Source organism: Accipiter gentilis, chromosome 1 (genome assembly GCF_929443795.1).
Source record: "Accipiter gentilis chromosome 1, bAccGen1.1, whole genome shotgun sequence".
In the NCBI taxonomy this organism is placed as follows: Eukaryota; Metazoa; Chordata; class Aves; order Accipitriformes; family Accipitridae; genus Astur; species Astur gentilis.
The window spans coordinates 27,187,296-27,200,652 of NC_064880.1; the positions used below are offsets into that span (position 1 = coordinate 27,187,296).

At 37.9% G+C, this 13,357-nt stretch overlaps 1 protein-coding gene across 7 annotated transcripts in view; it reads right to left on the reverse strand.

Annotated features, from left to right (window-relative positions):
- Positions 1 to 13,357, reverse strand: part of NBEAL1 (neurobeachin like 1) — a 91,604-nt gene that overhangs the window by 50,443 nt on the left and 27,804 nt on the right. For 5 of the 7 annotated variants that reach the window (XR_007505951.1, XM_049799564.1, XM_049799574.1 and 2 more), the window contains 6 exons: positions 11,465 to 11,547; positions 9,076 to 9,161; positions 7,233 to 7,539; positions 6,131 to 6,237; positions 2,565 to 2,651; positions 1,020 to 1,103 (listed from right to left, as the gene is read on the reverse strand). Coding sequence is in view for 6 of the 7 variants with exons in the window: in XM_049799564.1 (XP_049655521.1) it covers positions 1,020 to 1,103; positions 2,565 to 2,651; positions 6,131 to 6,237; positions 7,233 to 7,539; positions 9,076 to 9,161; positions 11,465 to 11,547 (754 nt within the window). In the remaining variant the exon portion in view is untranslated. The remainder of the gene's footprint in view (positions 1 to 1,019; positions 1,104 to 2,564; positions 2,652 to 6,130; positions 6,238 to 7,232; positions 7,540 to 9,075; positions 9,162 to 11,464; positions 11,548 to 13,357) is intronic. The other 2 variants (XM_049799581.1, XM_049799591.1) reach the window with 2 other exon arrangements.

The window sequence follows — 13,357 nt, forward strand, 5'->3', positions numbered from 1 at the left end:
TCAAGCAACAAAATCCAAACAGTAGCATCCATTTGTGGTTTAGTTAGTAAACAGCCAACACATCATACAGATGGATACTCTTCTCCCAGCTGTATTCTGCACTGAAATGAAGACTTTTTTTTTTCTTTTTTTTTTTTTTTTTTTTTTTTTTAAAAGGATGAATCTGTCAGCAGAAGTGAAATGATTGCTTAGGTAAATAGGGAAAGAAAAAATACGTATGTTGCAGTGGAAGTACAATTGAAAACTTTATTGACCCTTTGTGAATCACAGCCAATCCCCACCTCCAACATACAACTCTTCCCAGAGTCAGTGGAGAAATAAGTACTCCGAGTAATGCTCTGGAGCAGCCTAACTGACCCTGCCATTTCTCACTCAGACTGTACTGCAAGTAGCAACCAAATTAGATGATTCCCACTCTTCCTTTAGCCTCCACTGTGCAGCCACATCCCCTTCCCTGTGCCAAGACTACAGAATCATTCAACCATGGGGTGAACCTAATGAACTCAGCAATCTAAGAATAAATACACTGTTTTTCTGTGAGCTTAGCTTCCAGTCAGGTTCACAAACTAACGACAACCTATCCATTTATCAAACCACAAGAATAACTACAAAGGAAGGGCAGGGGAACAGCAAGACCACCATTTGGACAGCAGTACCATCCTGGGTTAGTTTAAAGCCATGATAAAACTACAAGACAAACTCCTGCCTGAAAATTCCTGCACATATCCATTAATTCCACCCCACATATTCATGGGACAAGTAACAAGGTACTTCCTTTACAAAGGTTCCAACTGCCATTAACACTATGATCTTCCAATTAATAGAAAGATGGCTAAGTGTCCAGCCATTAGACACGTATAAAGGGATGCTAATCAGCTACTCCTATCTGGCAGGAAAGCATGACTACAGTCTGCTCATCTTCATTAGCAAGATTTGTCAAGATACTGTGATAAAAAACACTAACTGGAAACAAGATCAAGAAGCCTACTGCAAACAGACCTCTGCATATATACTGTTACCTTAGCAGCTGGAGACTTGTGCATTACTGCTGTGAGGGCTTGAATGGTTGATACTGCCAAGCAGTCTAGGTGTCCCTGAAACACCTGAAAGTAGCAGGTACACAAGTTATATACAAATGCGCATGGACAGTTCAGCTCCAAAATCTACACTGTGCCCTCCTGCCAGGAGGTAAACCAAGAGTTTGCTAACATGCATCAAAAATCATCTCCCCACCAGTCAAGATTTCATAATCCCATGGCCTACAAAGAATTACATAACAGTAGACAACTAGCCACATACTCCAAGAAGAGAGAAGCATTCACAACACACATTACACTTCAAATATTCTGATGGACAAACAGGTTTTCCTCATGCGTCTAATGGACAACCTCAAGAGGGAGGGAGGAAAACAAATTAGGAAACCTCTTGCAGTAGATGTATGTGTGCTGCTGGACAGTCAAGCACCTGCAGTTCATATAAAGTGTTTTCTTTTCCATCCAAGTCCCTACAACACACACACACACACAAATAAATTGTAAGAGAGAAGTCACACCAGCACAGTAAGGTGGCTACCTCACCCATAGCCTCATCGCACTGATCAACATATCTTTTTCCAATTTAAGTTGCCTTTTGAGTTGTTTCCCCCCCCCCCCCTATAATTCTTGTTTATATTGATATTTTTATAGTGGTTTTAAGGACATAAGCATTAGAGCACTATTTCGTATCCATCAGTAAACATAATTAGCAAAACTGTGCAAACAAACATATTCCGTTTTGTCATTTCTGAAATATTATATGCATATCGGACATATTTTGAAAGTGAAACGTCAAGAATCAGAAGATGATGTTAGATGTGAAGAAACATTCACATGCGGTTAGAGTGTCACACTGAGTTTCTAAAAAAGCCAAAGCTATTAGTTAGAATCACGATTTGTAGATTACCATACCTTGTATTTAGCATTTCTTTACATTTTTAATCAGAACAAATCATTCTACTATAAAATTAATATAACAACAATTTGCATTTGAAACTGTCCACAAGATTTTTGGAAAATTAAAGCAACAGGCTATTCCTACCTCCCTGATTCAGCCTGTCCATTTTTTTTTTTTTGAACATCTGCTCTTGATGACAAGCAAAGAATCAGGACATCAAATACAACCATTGAGATTCACAAACAAGGCCCCAGAATCCAAAACACCACAGTGCTGAGACAAAGAAGCAAAAAGAGAGGAAAGGGGGGGAAGGGGAGGGAAATCACCACCAGGTTGATAGAATTTATTTGGATTCCATTCATGTACTTCACCTTTTCCTTAGAAGAAGCATAACTGAGGCTCAATCTATTGCAAATATCTGCAATTTGAAGCAGATTAATAAAACTGAGGTTGAATTCAATCTGTTATTCAGAAAAATTATTTTCCAGAGACAGGAAATACTGATGTGTGCAGCAACACATCATCTTGCTGCAGGAGGCTTAAAGAGGATGGTTAAGGTGAAGCACAGGAATCAATTTTCCTGTGATTGTGTCTTGACTTCAACTGAAGCAAAATACATGTTAGGTAGGTACCTGGTCCTCATTCATTTCTGTCAGTAATTTGTTGGCAAGGTCTTTCTCACTCTTGTCTGCCACTTTATTGTTAGCATTTAAAAACAGCTGTTAGAAACAGAGACAAGAATAATGGAAATAATTGCATTAAACAGTTACCTGCAGCCAAACCTGCGGAGGCTGCCTTGGATTTCACATACAAAGAAAAAAAAAAGGGAGGGGGGGGAAGACTTCTCACACCAGTGAGACACAATCTTCCATTAATATTAGTCCTCTGTTAATTCTTATGATACTGAAGATTACATTGTATTTTTGCTAAATAGTAATCACTTTTTATCCACCCACCCCCACGAATTAAATGAAAATATGTAATTGCTGAGACAAGGAAACTGATCTATCTGGAATTTATACTGGTCACTGGCTTAGCAACTGTGATTTCATTTCCAGTATGCAACACGACAGGAGGTTCTCAAAAACGTACTTGTAAAAAAAAAATACAACAGTGGGACAACAGCAAAGAAATGGATGATACATATGTTTCACCATTTTCCACTTATGTTTCATCCTAGGTGAAGGCTGAAGATATCTAGACAGAATATTTTAATCTTCAAATAGCAACAGCAGCAGAATTTCTGGGGCACATAGTCTTTAGGACAGGAAGAAGGGTAAAATGTCTCTGCCATCGCCTAAGAATCAGACAGGTTGTAAATAGCTTTAAATCAAACATACACCTATACTGCATCTTCAGCTAAGAAACTGCTCTGTGTATAGTAGCTAGATTCCTAGTCAGTTCCTGAATTTGCAAGTTTAAAGCTCACCCAAATTCTTAGTCGACTACAGTCACTTTGTGTACAAAGCTTAGCTGCAACCTAATCAGGACTAAAATTTATCACCCTCTGTTTTTAGATTATACTGAGGTGTTAAAAAAAATCCCTGACCAAAATGTTTTAAAAGTCCCTTTAAAAAAAAAAAAAAAAGAGAGAAGGAACAACACTTTCCTTTAGTGGGTAAAAATTAAGCGTTTGTCTTTTCTGTAGTCTCTCTGAAGAAGAACAACCTGAGAAATCAACTTCCATAAATTAAGGCAAACAGAAGGACAACACTCAAGATATCACTTTGACTTACATAGGTGTGAAAGCACATAGTTAGAAACACAGGTCATTTTGAAAGGTACATCAGAGTCCAGAGCAGCACATTAACTATAATTATGCCTCAGAAGGTTATAACATTAACAAGTGGAAATAAAAATATTAAACAAACAAATGCAGACATGCAAAAAAAAAAACCAAACAAATTTTTCATATAGGTTACTTCAATTCTGATAATACATGTAAAATGGAATAACAGATTTTTATTACAATGCCTATATGCTTTTAAGTTTTAATTCTTTTATTTAAAAGCTGTTAAAAAAAAATATTTTCTGAACCAGGCGTACCGCTAGAGGTCTTTGTGCTTTGTTCAAAGTCTGACCTCTAAAGAGTTTAATAGATGAGAAAAGATTCAGGACTCAAAAAGCAGCTTGTTAAATGACTCTCAGTATAGAATAAGCACCTCCTGATACCTCTGAAGTACAGTCCCTCTTTTCAGATGTCACAGGCAAAAAGCAACATTCAGATCATCAAAAGTTAACCAAGGAGTTTTGAAAAGCTTTTGTGCAGATCTCTAACCCCAGAGCATAGTTAAGGGAAGACAGTTTGCCCATAAGCCCTAAAACCAGCAAATATGAAAAAAAGATTTAAATTTTAGAAGATTATTGAACTGCAAATGACTAGGAAGTATGTCTAGAAGTATGGCCTTGAATATCCTGAGTTACCTGGGATAGCTATAGCAGAAATAGTGGTATGGATTTTATTTACCCCTCCTTTCCATGAAAATTTCCTGCACTTCAAATATTCTGAAGATCCAATAGCTTCCTGAGTTTCAGATATCTGTATGGACTCTCCCGCTATCTGCAGAGCTGCAGAATGCACTTTACACAGCTTGCTGATGAATCCAGTAGCAAGATTTTCATAGGTAAAGACAAAAGATCTAGAAATAGCGTCTCCACCCCCAGCTAATAAGGAGAAATCCTAAATCCACAGCTAAATTCATCTTTGCTATTTGGCTTTGAGAAAGAATGGAGATACAGTATATTGGAAAATACAAATATACAGCACCTTCACATCTTCCACCCTTCTCCCTGCTTCTCATCCTTAGGAGTATTCTGACTGTGAAAGGTTAAAAAAATCCACTATGTAGCAAACTGGCAGCACTGATATCCAATCAATCACAGTAATATGTGAGACTGCATCACAAGAAAAAAACCCTCAAAAGAGTGTATCTTATACATACAGGCAGAATAAAAATTAAAAGGAGCAAGCTGCAAAAATAGAGCAGCTGTTCGTGCTTTCTCAAATTCCACCCCTTGTTTATATGAGAGCAGGAACACAGCTAGAGTCTCCACGAACAGGTAAACATCACACTACTTGATGATTTAAGAAGAAACTAAAAAAGAAATTTCTTACAGAATACAAGATCAGTACAAAAATATGCACAGATTCCCAAACAGAGGAGGAGAACAGAAAGGTCAAAAACCATATTTTCAGGAGGAGATAAACTAAAAACACTATTCAAGACACTTCAAGTCAGTTGGCATTCTTCCACTGATTAAAACTACAGTTAGGACATAATCTAAACATTTATTTTTAATATATCACTGCACTGAAATATGTTCTAATCCAAAATCTAAATGGATTTGAATCAAATTGCATACTGTAGCTAGTATTAAATTAGCCAGCATTAGAAGAGCTCAAAATAGCTACGCCACCAACACATCACAAAAAGAGAAATAAAATATTCCACAGAGTTACATCATATCTATGTTCTTTTGCACAGGGAAAAATGAAAGCTACAAAGCAATCAGAGAAAGCCACTAACTTGCAAATTATGACCATCTAGGATTGAGATGAACACACAAAACCTATGTAAATACTAAATCCTATGTAGAAGGAAAAGAACAATTGAAGAACTTAGGTAACAGCTTGAGCTCATGTTTTACATCAGCTACACAAGACTCAAATATTTTGAAACACTTAAAAAGGCATACCAGCAAGGTTTTTTTAATATGGAACAACATGCCTCTGAAATAAGAATTCAAACCTCCATCTGGCAGCAGTTGTAAGTGACTTCCTAGCAATCCAGTGACAGAACATGAAAAAACAAACAAACACCACCATCACCACCACCCCCCAACCAGAAAGGAAGGGACAAGGATTGATTCCAGTAACAACCTTAACAGATTATAGAGACTGAGCAGGGTCTATAAAGGTATTTTGCTCAGGACTCAAAATAAGCATTAATTGCTTATTGCTACAAAACAGACAAGAAATACCTCTACTTCATTAGGAATAAAGAAAGCTTTTGGAGTAACTTGGATCTTTCAGATCTTTCGTGACATTAGTGGTTCTAACCAATCTGAAGTTTTACTTCCAGTATGTAGACACTATAAAATCACATCTAATTCAGAAGGAGGATATAAAGGAAATTAATATACCTGCAATATTACAAGACAGGTTTTGTTAAAAACATCCTAATAGGAGAAAGTTTACCTTGCAGTTCTGCAACAGTCGAATGAGATGCTCAAAGCAGTTACTATTAAGGAAAATTGCCTGCAGAACAGGCCTATCTGTGCAGTCTAACATGGCTGTGATGGTATCTATAAAATCAAAACAGAACTGGCATCAAAGACAAAACACTTCCCAAATCCATCAAGCATTTTTTCTGCACATTACATAATAAACGTGGGGAAAAAAGTGATACAACAAACTATATGCTGTGAATTCTTTGATCAAGAATGATGTGCATTTTAAGCACAGAGCACCAGGCCTAAAGCTAAACATTTCAATGTTGTAAAAATTATCACATAACCTACTATATCCAGAGAGAGATTCAGCTACCGAATATCTTTGATTGCTTTGGGGCTCTGTTTAAAGTCATCACCATTTGTGCGTACATAAGCAGCACACCTTTTATTTAAAGCGCACAAACACTTGCTTCCTCATCGAGCAATTACTCTGCATTCTACAGCAGCCTTATACTGTAAGCATTCTTCATCATTTCAGCACCATGCCTTTGTGTTTTTGGAAGTTTGGGAAAAGAAATACCTTTATTTGTATTTCCCGTTCTGAACATCAAAGTGGAAAAACCTCCAAATCCTCAATTCTTATCCAATGACTTAAACCCAACTGTTTCAGACCACCACTTTAGGCCAATGTTTACAATAATGCCGTTTGGAAAGTGAACTATCACAAAACAGCCATTACATGGGTATTTCATTACAGACCCATCTTATCCTGCAATTATTAAGGTGCTGATGAGTGTCAGCTGTTGCCTAACAAAAGTGTTTGGTGTTTTTGTTGGGTTTGGCTTGCTTTTTTTTTTTAATGGAGACCTGCAGACCATGAACCTTGATGCTCAGGTTAAATGGTAGCAATTCAACATGGTTTCTTCTGGGGTTTTTTGTACTGAACAATTAAACAAGAATACATCTAAAGTAATGTCAATGAAGAAATGTTTGAAATTTTTCAATTGCTTAGCCAAGTGAACATTTTTTTGGTAGAATATTCAGTCGTATTACTATCATGGTTCAATCATTACTTGCTTCACTATTATTAAGACATATTTAAACAAACTGCACAATTGGGTACTCACTCAGCATTTGGATCTGTAATGCTATGAACCTGCTCTCCCACTGTCTGCATCGCCTTGGATTAGGTAAAGCTGAATGGTCTGAATTAAGCAACTTGAAATAGTTCTCCAATATTGTACTCGTCTCCACTTGCCGCTGGTCAGAACTGCTGGTTAGAAGGATATGGACAACTTCTGTCAGGCACTTCAGAGTCAGCTCTGCCTTCCTGCTCACTTCCTCAGGGTTCCTGTCATCCCAGTTGTCACAGTCTGCTAAAACACGCATCAAGACTTCCATGGTGGCAGGAGATACTGCTTGAAGAGCATTCCTCTGAAACCCATGGGGGAAAAAGTGATTAAGGAGAAAATAATAAATACATAAATAAAATCAAACCTCTTCAAACAAGCAGTTTCTGAGTTATCTGAATCAGGCATTATTATGTCTCTTAATGCCCTGTAATTGTTAGAAAAACATGAAACATTCTGAAATGCATCCCATCCTGTTCACTTAACTAGACTTTCTTTTTCAAAGAGAATGCTTTTAGTGAAAAGGAAATATAGTTTAAATGCATGTTTTAAGATTCTTATAAGGTAGCCTTGATAAACTGCTAATTCTAGGTAAACCTTCACTTGAACTTTTATTTTAGATCATGAGATTCATGATACTTTAAAATTTTTGAAAAGAACATAATAATTAGCAAACATTTGTCTTGGCCCTGAATGCACTTTCCTCACCTCTATTTCTGGGGGTCTGACTGCGTAGGCTCAGGGCCACCTTAAATCTGGGGCAGGTGCCCAGCCTTGTAGAGAGCTATGAGAAGCCTTGTCAGGGACTCCCTGCATTCTCTAGGGAGCTGCATTCAGTCTGCAGCTCTCAACCTTTTACCTGCCTGAGCTACAACTGCAGCCATGCCCATGCCTGGCCAGGGACTGTCTTGAACCTGACCCACAGACTTGACTGCCTAGCTTGACCTTAGACCTGCCTCATCACTATGGATGGGCCTGGCAACCCCTGGACTCTTGACTGACCCTAGCTCCCATCACTAGACCAAACCCCAGTGCTGATGTGCTGACCAGACTTGTTGGCTTGATCTCAGGCTTCATCACTACAGACTTGTCTAGTGATCTGGGCTGGTTGATCCTGGTTACTACCACCAGAGCTGCTCTGATCACCTTGTTCAGGTACAGTGAGGCTTCACCTTTTACCAGTGAGGTCAACTGCCTCTGCCTGCCTGCTCACCATGCTCAGTCTCAGCTTGCCTTCCCTGATGAAGCAGTGCCTGGCTTTACTGCTCCATGACAACATTTAAAAACACTGTCTTCTGGATCATCAGAAATAACATTTGCTTGTGACCAGACTAAGTAGCACATTACAGAAGTCAGCCAAGAGAGTGGGTGTTGGCTTTGCTGATGATGAACATCCTCTTTTCTTCACATTCTTTCAAAGACTTTAAACAGCTCCCAGGCTATAAAGGCCCTGTGCCTCTTACTGAAACAGCTTACTTCCAGCACCAGCAGGTAAGCTAGATGAATTTCGTGTGTTGATACAAAACTTACATCTTTGCAGGTGGAAACGCCTATCTAGTTACCCATATTTTTTCTTTATGATATGAAAATATTACAATAAGTTCATATGAATGTGTAGTTATTGTAGACAGTAAATTTCTACTGTTATTTGACAGCAGGGCCTAGCTTTTAGCATTTAGATACTATTGCACAGAATGACCCCAAACTTCGTAAGACAAACAAACAATTCATAGTCAATATTAAATTCTTCTCATTTATGGGTTATGGGGTATTTATAAGCCTTAAACAATGAACAGGTGTTTGGAGGCTTCAGCAGCTGAAGAGTTTAGAATATCCTTACCTGACCACCAGCCACAATAGCTCCAAAGAGATGTAGCAGGCAACATTTTAGGCTTTCCTTGAGATGTTCACTTTCTTGAAAGCATTCTGATTGGAGTAAGTAAAAAGGAGAAGGATTCCTTACTTCGGTCATATAAATTATACAAAGTTTTTCCTCTCAAATAAACCACCAACAAGTGAAATAATAAAATAGCCCTTCTACTCCCTGGCGTCATGAAAATTTTAAAAAATTTTCAACTATATAATCTCCACTTTCTTTCACATATATCAGACACAAACACATCAATTCTGGCATTATCAAAGTAACATGACAAGACCGCAATTTATCAGGAATACACAGGGCCAGACCTTCAGCTTGCATAATACTTTTCATGCAGGCTCACAGAACTATAGGCATACAACAACTGTTGATCTGATCCATAATGTAAAATGAGTGCATTTTGTCCATACTAATGAGAAGGACTTGCTAACACTCGAGCAGTTAGTAAGCATGACAAAGGTTAGAGCAATTTTGGCACAGAAAATCTAATGCCATATGCAGTGCAGGTGGCTCAGAAAGACAGTCCCTGAGCTTGCTCCCTTTAAGCAAAACTTCCCAGGGAAGCCTGTGCAGTCCTAACCTTTCTAGCAGTAGTCTCTTTAAAGACAATTATCCTACATCGCTTTTCATGCCATATCTGATATAAATTAGTCACAAACAGCCTCAGGAACTCTTTTTAGCAATATATACAACCTGGACATTGTTGTTATAGCAATAACACTAGACACAAAGTAGCTGCAACAAACTACAAAGGATTATTTTATCTGGAATTAACCATCATAAAAATTCCAATAACTTTATAGGATAGAACTGATGATGACTTGGGTTTGTAAAAACTGAGATTTTAAATACACAATAGAAACTGAAAATGCAAGAATTTTATCTTCATTAAAATAATAATAATAATATAACCTTTAAGACAATTACCAATTCCGGGCAACTAAGATTTCTGACTTTATACTGAATGTATAAGCCTGTTTTAAAAAGAAAATTGCACAGCTATTTTTTAAATCTGGTCCTCAAAGGAAACAAAGCTTAGATAATAGCACTGTTTGTCTGCTAGTCCCACCATTCCCTTGACTTATAGCCTCTGAATCTTTCAGGGAAACCTCAGACAAATTAAAAAAAGAACAGTACCTAGCAGATTGTAAATAAATCATTAGACTGGGTAGACCAAAAAAGCCTCTAATTAGTGCTGCCATGGCCCAACATCTAAAGCACATGCTCAACAATTTCTTGTTCTGTCTTCCCTGCCAGTTAGCCAAGCAGCAGATTAGTATCTGCCAGCTAATTAGTATACTTGTCGCTCCCTCACAATATACAATATTTAAGGGATTTAGGAGGAACCAGAGTGCAATGCACTGAATGGGGAGGAGAGAACCTGCAGATGACACTCCTCAGTAGCAGCCTTTAGAGAGGGTTCCCAGTGCTCTGGCACAAAGATAATGGCATTTTACTGGCATCAGCCCTTGGGTCTTTTTGGCAACTAGCCTATTTTATGCACACAGAGAGGAAATCTCAAGGAACAGGAGAAGTATGTGACTGAAACCTAGAGAAACCAAATTCATAAATGCTACCAGTCTCAGAATAGAACCCTCCTTTTTTATTTTCAATTAAAGCTGAGTTAAGAGCTGCAAAAAGGGCTGATTTCACTCACACCCTCATCCCTCCAGCATATTCCTGCTGCTTCAATTCTGTTGGCACTAGCACTTTGGTGTGCTAAACAGGCAAACTATTTGGGTACCCCACCTTCCCAAGATTTAAGTACAGAACATGGCCCCATAAATCCTTTTCCACACAGCCAATCTGTAATGGTAAGAACACATGAATTCCAAAGTAGCCATCATGATATTTAATGACTTAAACAGAGTCAAAACAGAGCAGTTTCCCAAACTGCAGTCCAAGGAGCATTTGCTAGTTGGATGGCACAGTTTCCTTCTTTCTATACGTTAAATCATATTCAGAGACAAAAATGCATGAACACTTTGCTAAGATTATTTTTCCATGTGAGTTATCATTACAGTTGTTACAGGGATCTTACATGCAATCACTGTATGTACCATAATAAACGGGAAGGTTAGCAATTCACAGAATCAATCCTATTAAACCATGTTAAGCACTGAAAAAAGTCTGAAAAAAACCAGGCTTTCAAAGATGAGTAAGAATGGTAAGATGGTGATGCTCAGAGCAAAAAACCAAGCAAACAAAGCAACCCACTTCATTCAGCCTCAGAAAGCAAGTAAGGGGCCTTTACACTTATCAGGCATTCTTAGGGGAAAAGGACCTTGGAATCACTAAGTTCACTCCTCCAAAGATGAGTATTTTTAAACATGCTGTTGATAATACTTACGGTAAAAGAAAGGGACAAACTCAACAGTGAGGGAAGCTGGTTTATACTTCTGTCTGCTCTTTTCAACTGTACTAAGGAAACGTCTGCAATTACATTAAAAAAGATACACCAAATAAATTAGATAGGATACCTTTGTTTATGACTTCATAATAGAAAACTGCCAAAAATCAGGAGTTATCTTTTGCCTACAGGATCAAAAAAATACTAAAGTACTATTTCATCCTGAAATCAGCTGTGAAGAGTCACAGCTAATCCCATATTTACTGTTCTGCTCCTAAAAATACCTTATCATTTTACAATATTGTTTAGTTAAAGAATAAATTTTAAAATGCCAGCAATATGTTATTTAGTCCTTGCGTACTGTAACTAAGCCACCAACTAGACTACCAAATTCCTTAACCATGCAATTTGAAATGGGCACAGAACATTATTATGGGTTCATTATGGGGGGTGGGACACCATCAAATTAGAGGGAAATAATTCTACTGTTACACTTATAAACACCTTTTCAAAGATGCAACATACGTATACTGTTATCTTCAATAACTGCTTTTGCCCTAATCCAACCAGGCCTGCCTACCCCATTCTTTTTGTTCCTTGTTCCACCAGTTTAGAAAAATCAGCCAGTTTTTGAAAGGAGAAAGCAATGAAAAGACCTTCATGCTGGTCAGTTGCAACAAAACACCACTTAGTATATCCTCAAATTTAATTCTGTTTTAACTTCTAGACTGCCAGTAAACGTATTATAATTTTAAAAAGGTATTTCAATCATACCCCATTTCAGAAAGCATAACATTTTTCTGTGGTGTGATTATATTGATTCCTTGCCAAATTCTCCACCTTCATTGCTTGTAAATTCACTGATTTTGAATACTTATAATCTACCTAAGATCCCATGAGATGTGCTGGCATTACCTACACTTAATCTAAAAATACCTTAGCAGTATACTGGCAGGCCATATGTGAGAACTGGTGTCAATTCATGCTCTGTCCTAGAAAAGGGGAATTCTCATGTTGCACAAAAATACCACAAGTTGTGATCCTTAAATGCTCCTTAAAACTTTGTGCACGATTCAAGCTGTTATTGAGAATACTACCTTTTGTTTCCACAAAAGCCTGATGAAACCTGCAGTTCATGCAGTATTATGGCATACTGCAGGTTTCAAGCTACAAAGAAACCCCAGCAGCCAAGGCACACAGCTCACATGATCCCCACTGTTTGCATGGAGTCAGACGAGTGACTTGGTACACAAATCCAAGTCACAGAGCTAGCACTACAGAATGCATGCTGTGAGAATGGACCTGAGATTTTACAAGACTAGGTAACATGAGATACAATCCCTCTATGCCTTTAGTTATTTACATGCACAGGTCCAATATTTGATGCGTGTCAAAATAAATGATGGAAATAAAACTGAGGACCTAAAGGAAAAGCAGCTCTGAAGGATGGCAGCAAGGAGCAAACAACTTCAGCCCTTGTACACACAGCAGAAAAACACATTAACTATACAAGACTATGTACTTTAACGTTACCGTAATTAATCTGGGGCTCATAGGGGAGAATTGTACGTTAAAAAGATCTCACAGAAATTTATAAGAGGTCTCTGAAAAGCCAGATATAACAGATAAAGTGAATCACTAGCAGTTTCAAAGAACAGGGCCTGTGCCTAGAATGACAGAAATTAAGCATCTCAGAAAGCCTATTTCCTGGCTCTCTACACTTCCCACCTTTCAAAAAGCCTCACAGCTCAGCTTTCCACTAAATGGAACAGGATATATTAGTACTCTGACAACTTCGGTGGCAACGAAGCTCAGTTTCAAGCACACCTGCTTCATTATGTTAATTTTGGAGAAAAACTATTTCATTAATGCTATTCTAAAGAGTGTATCTTC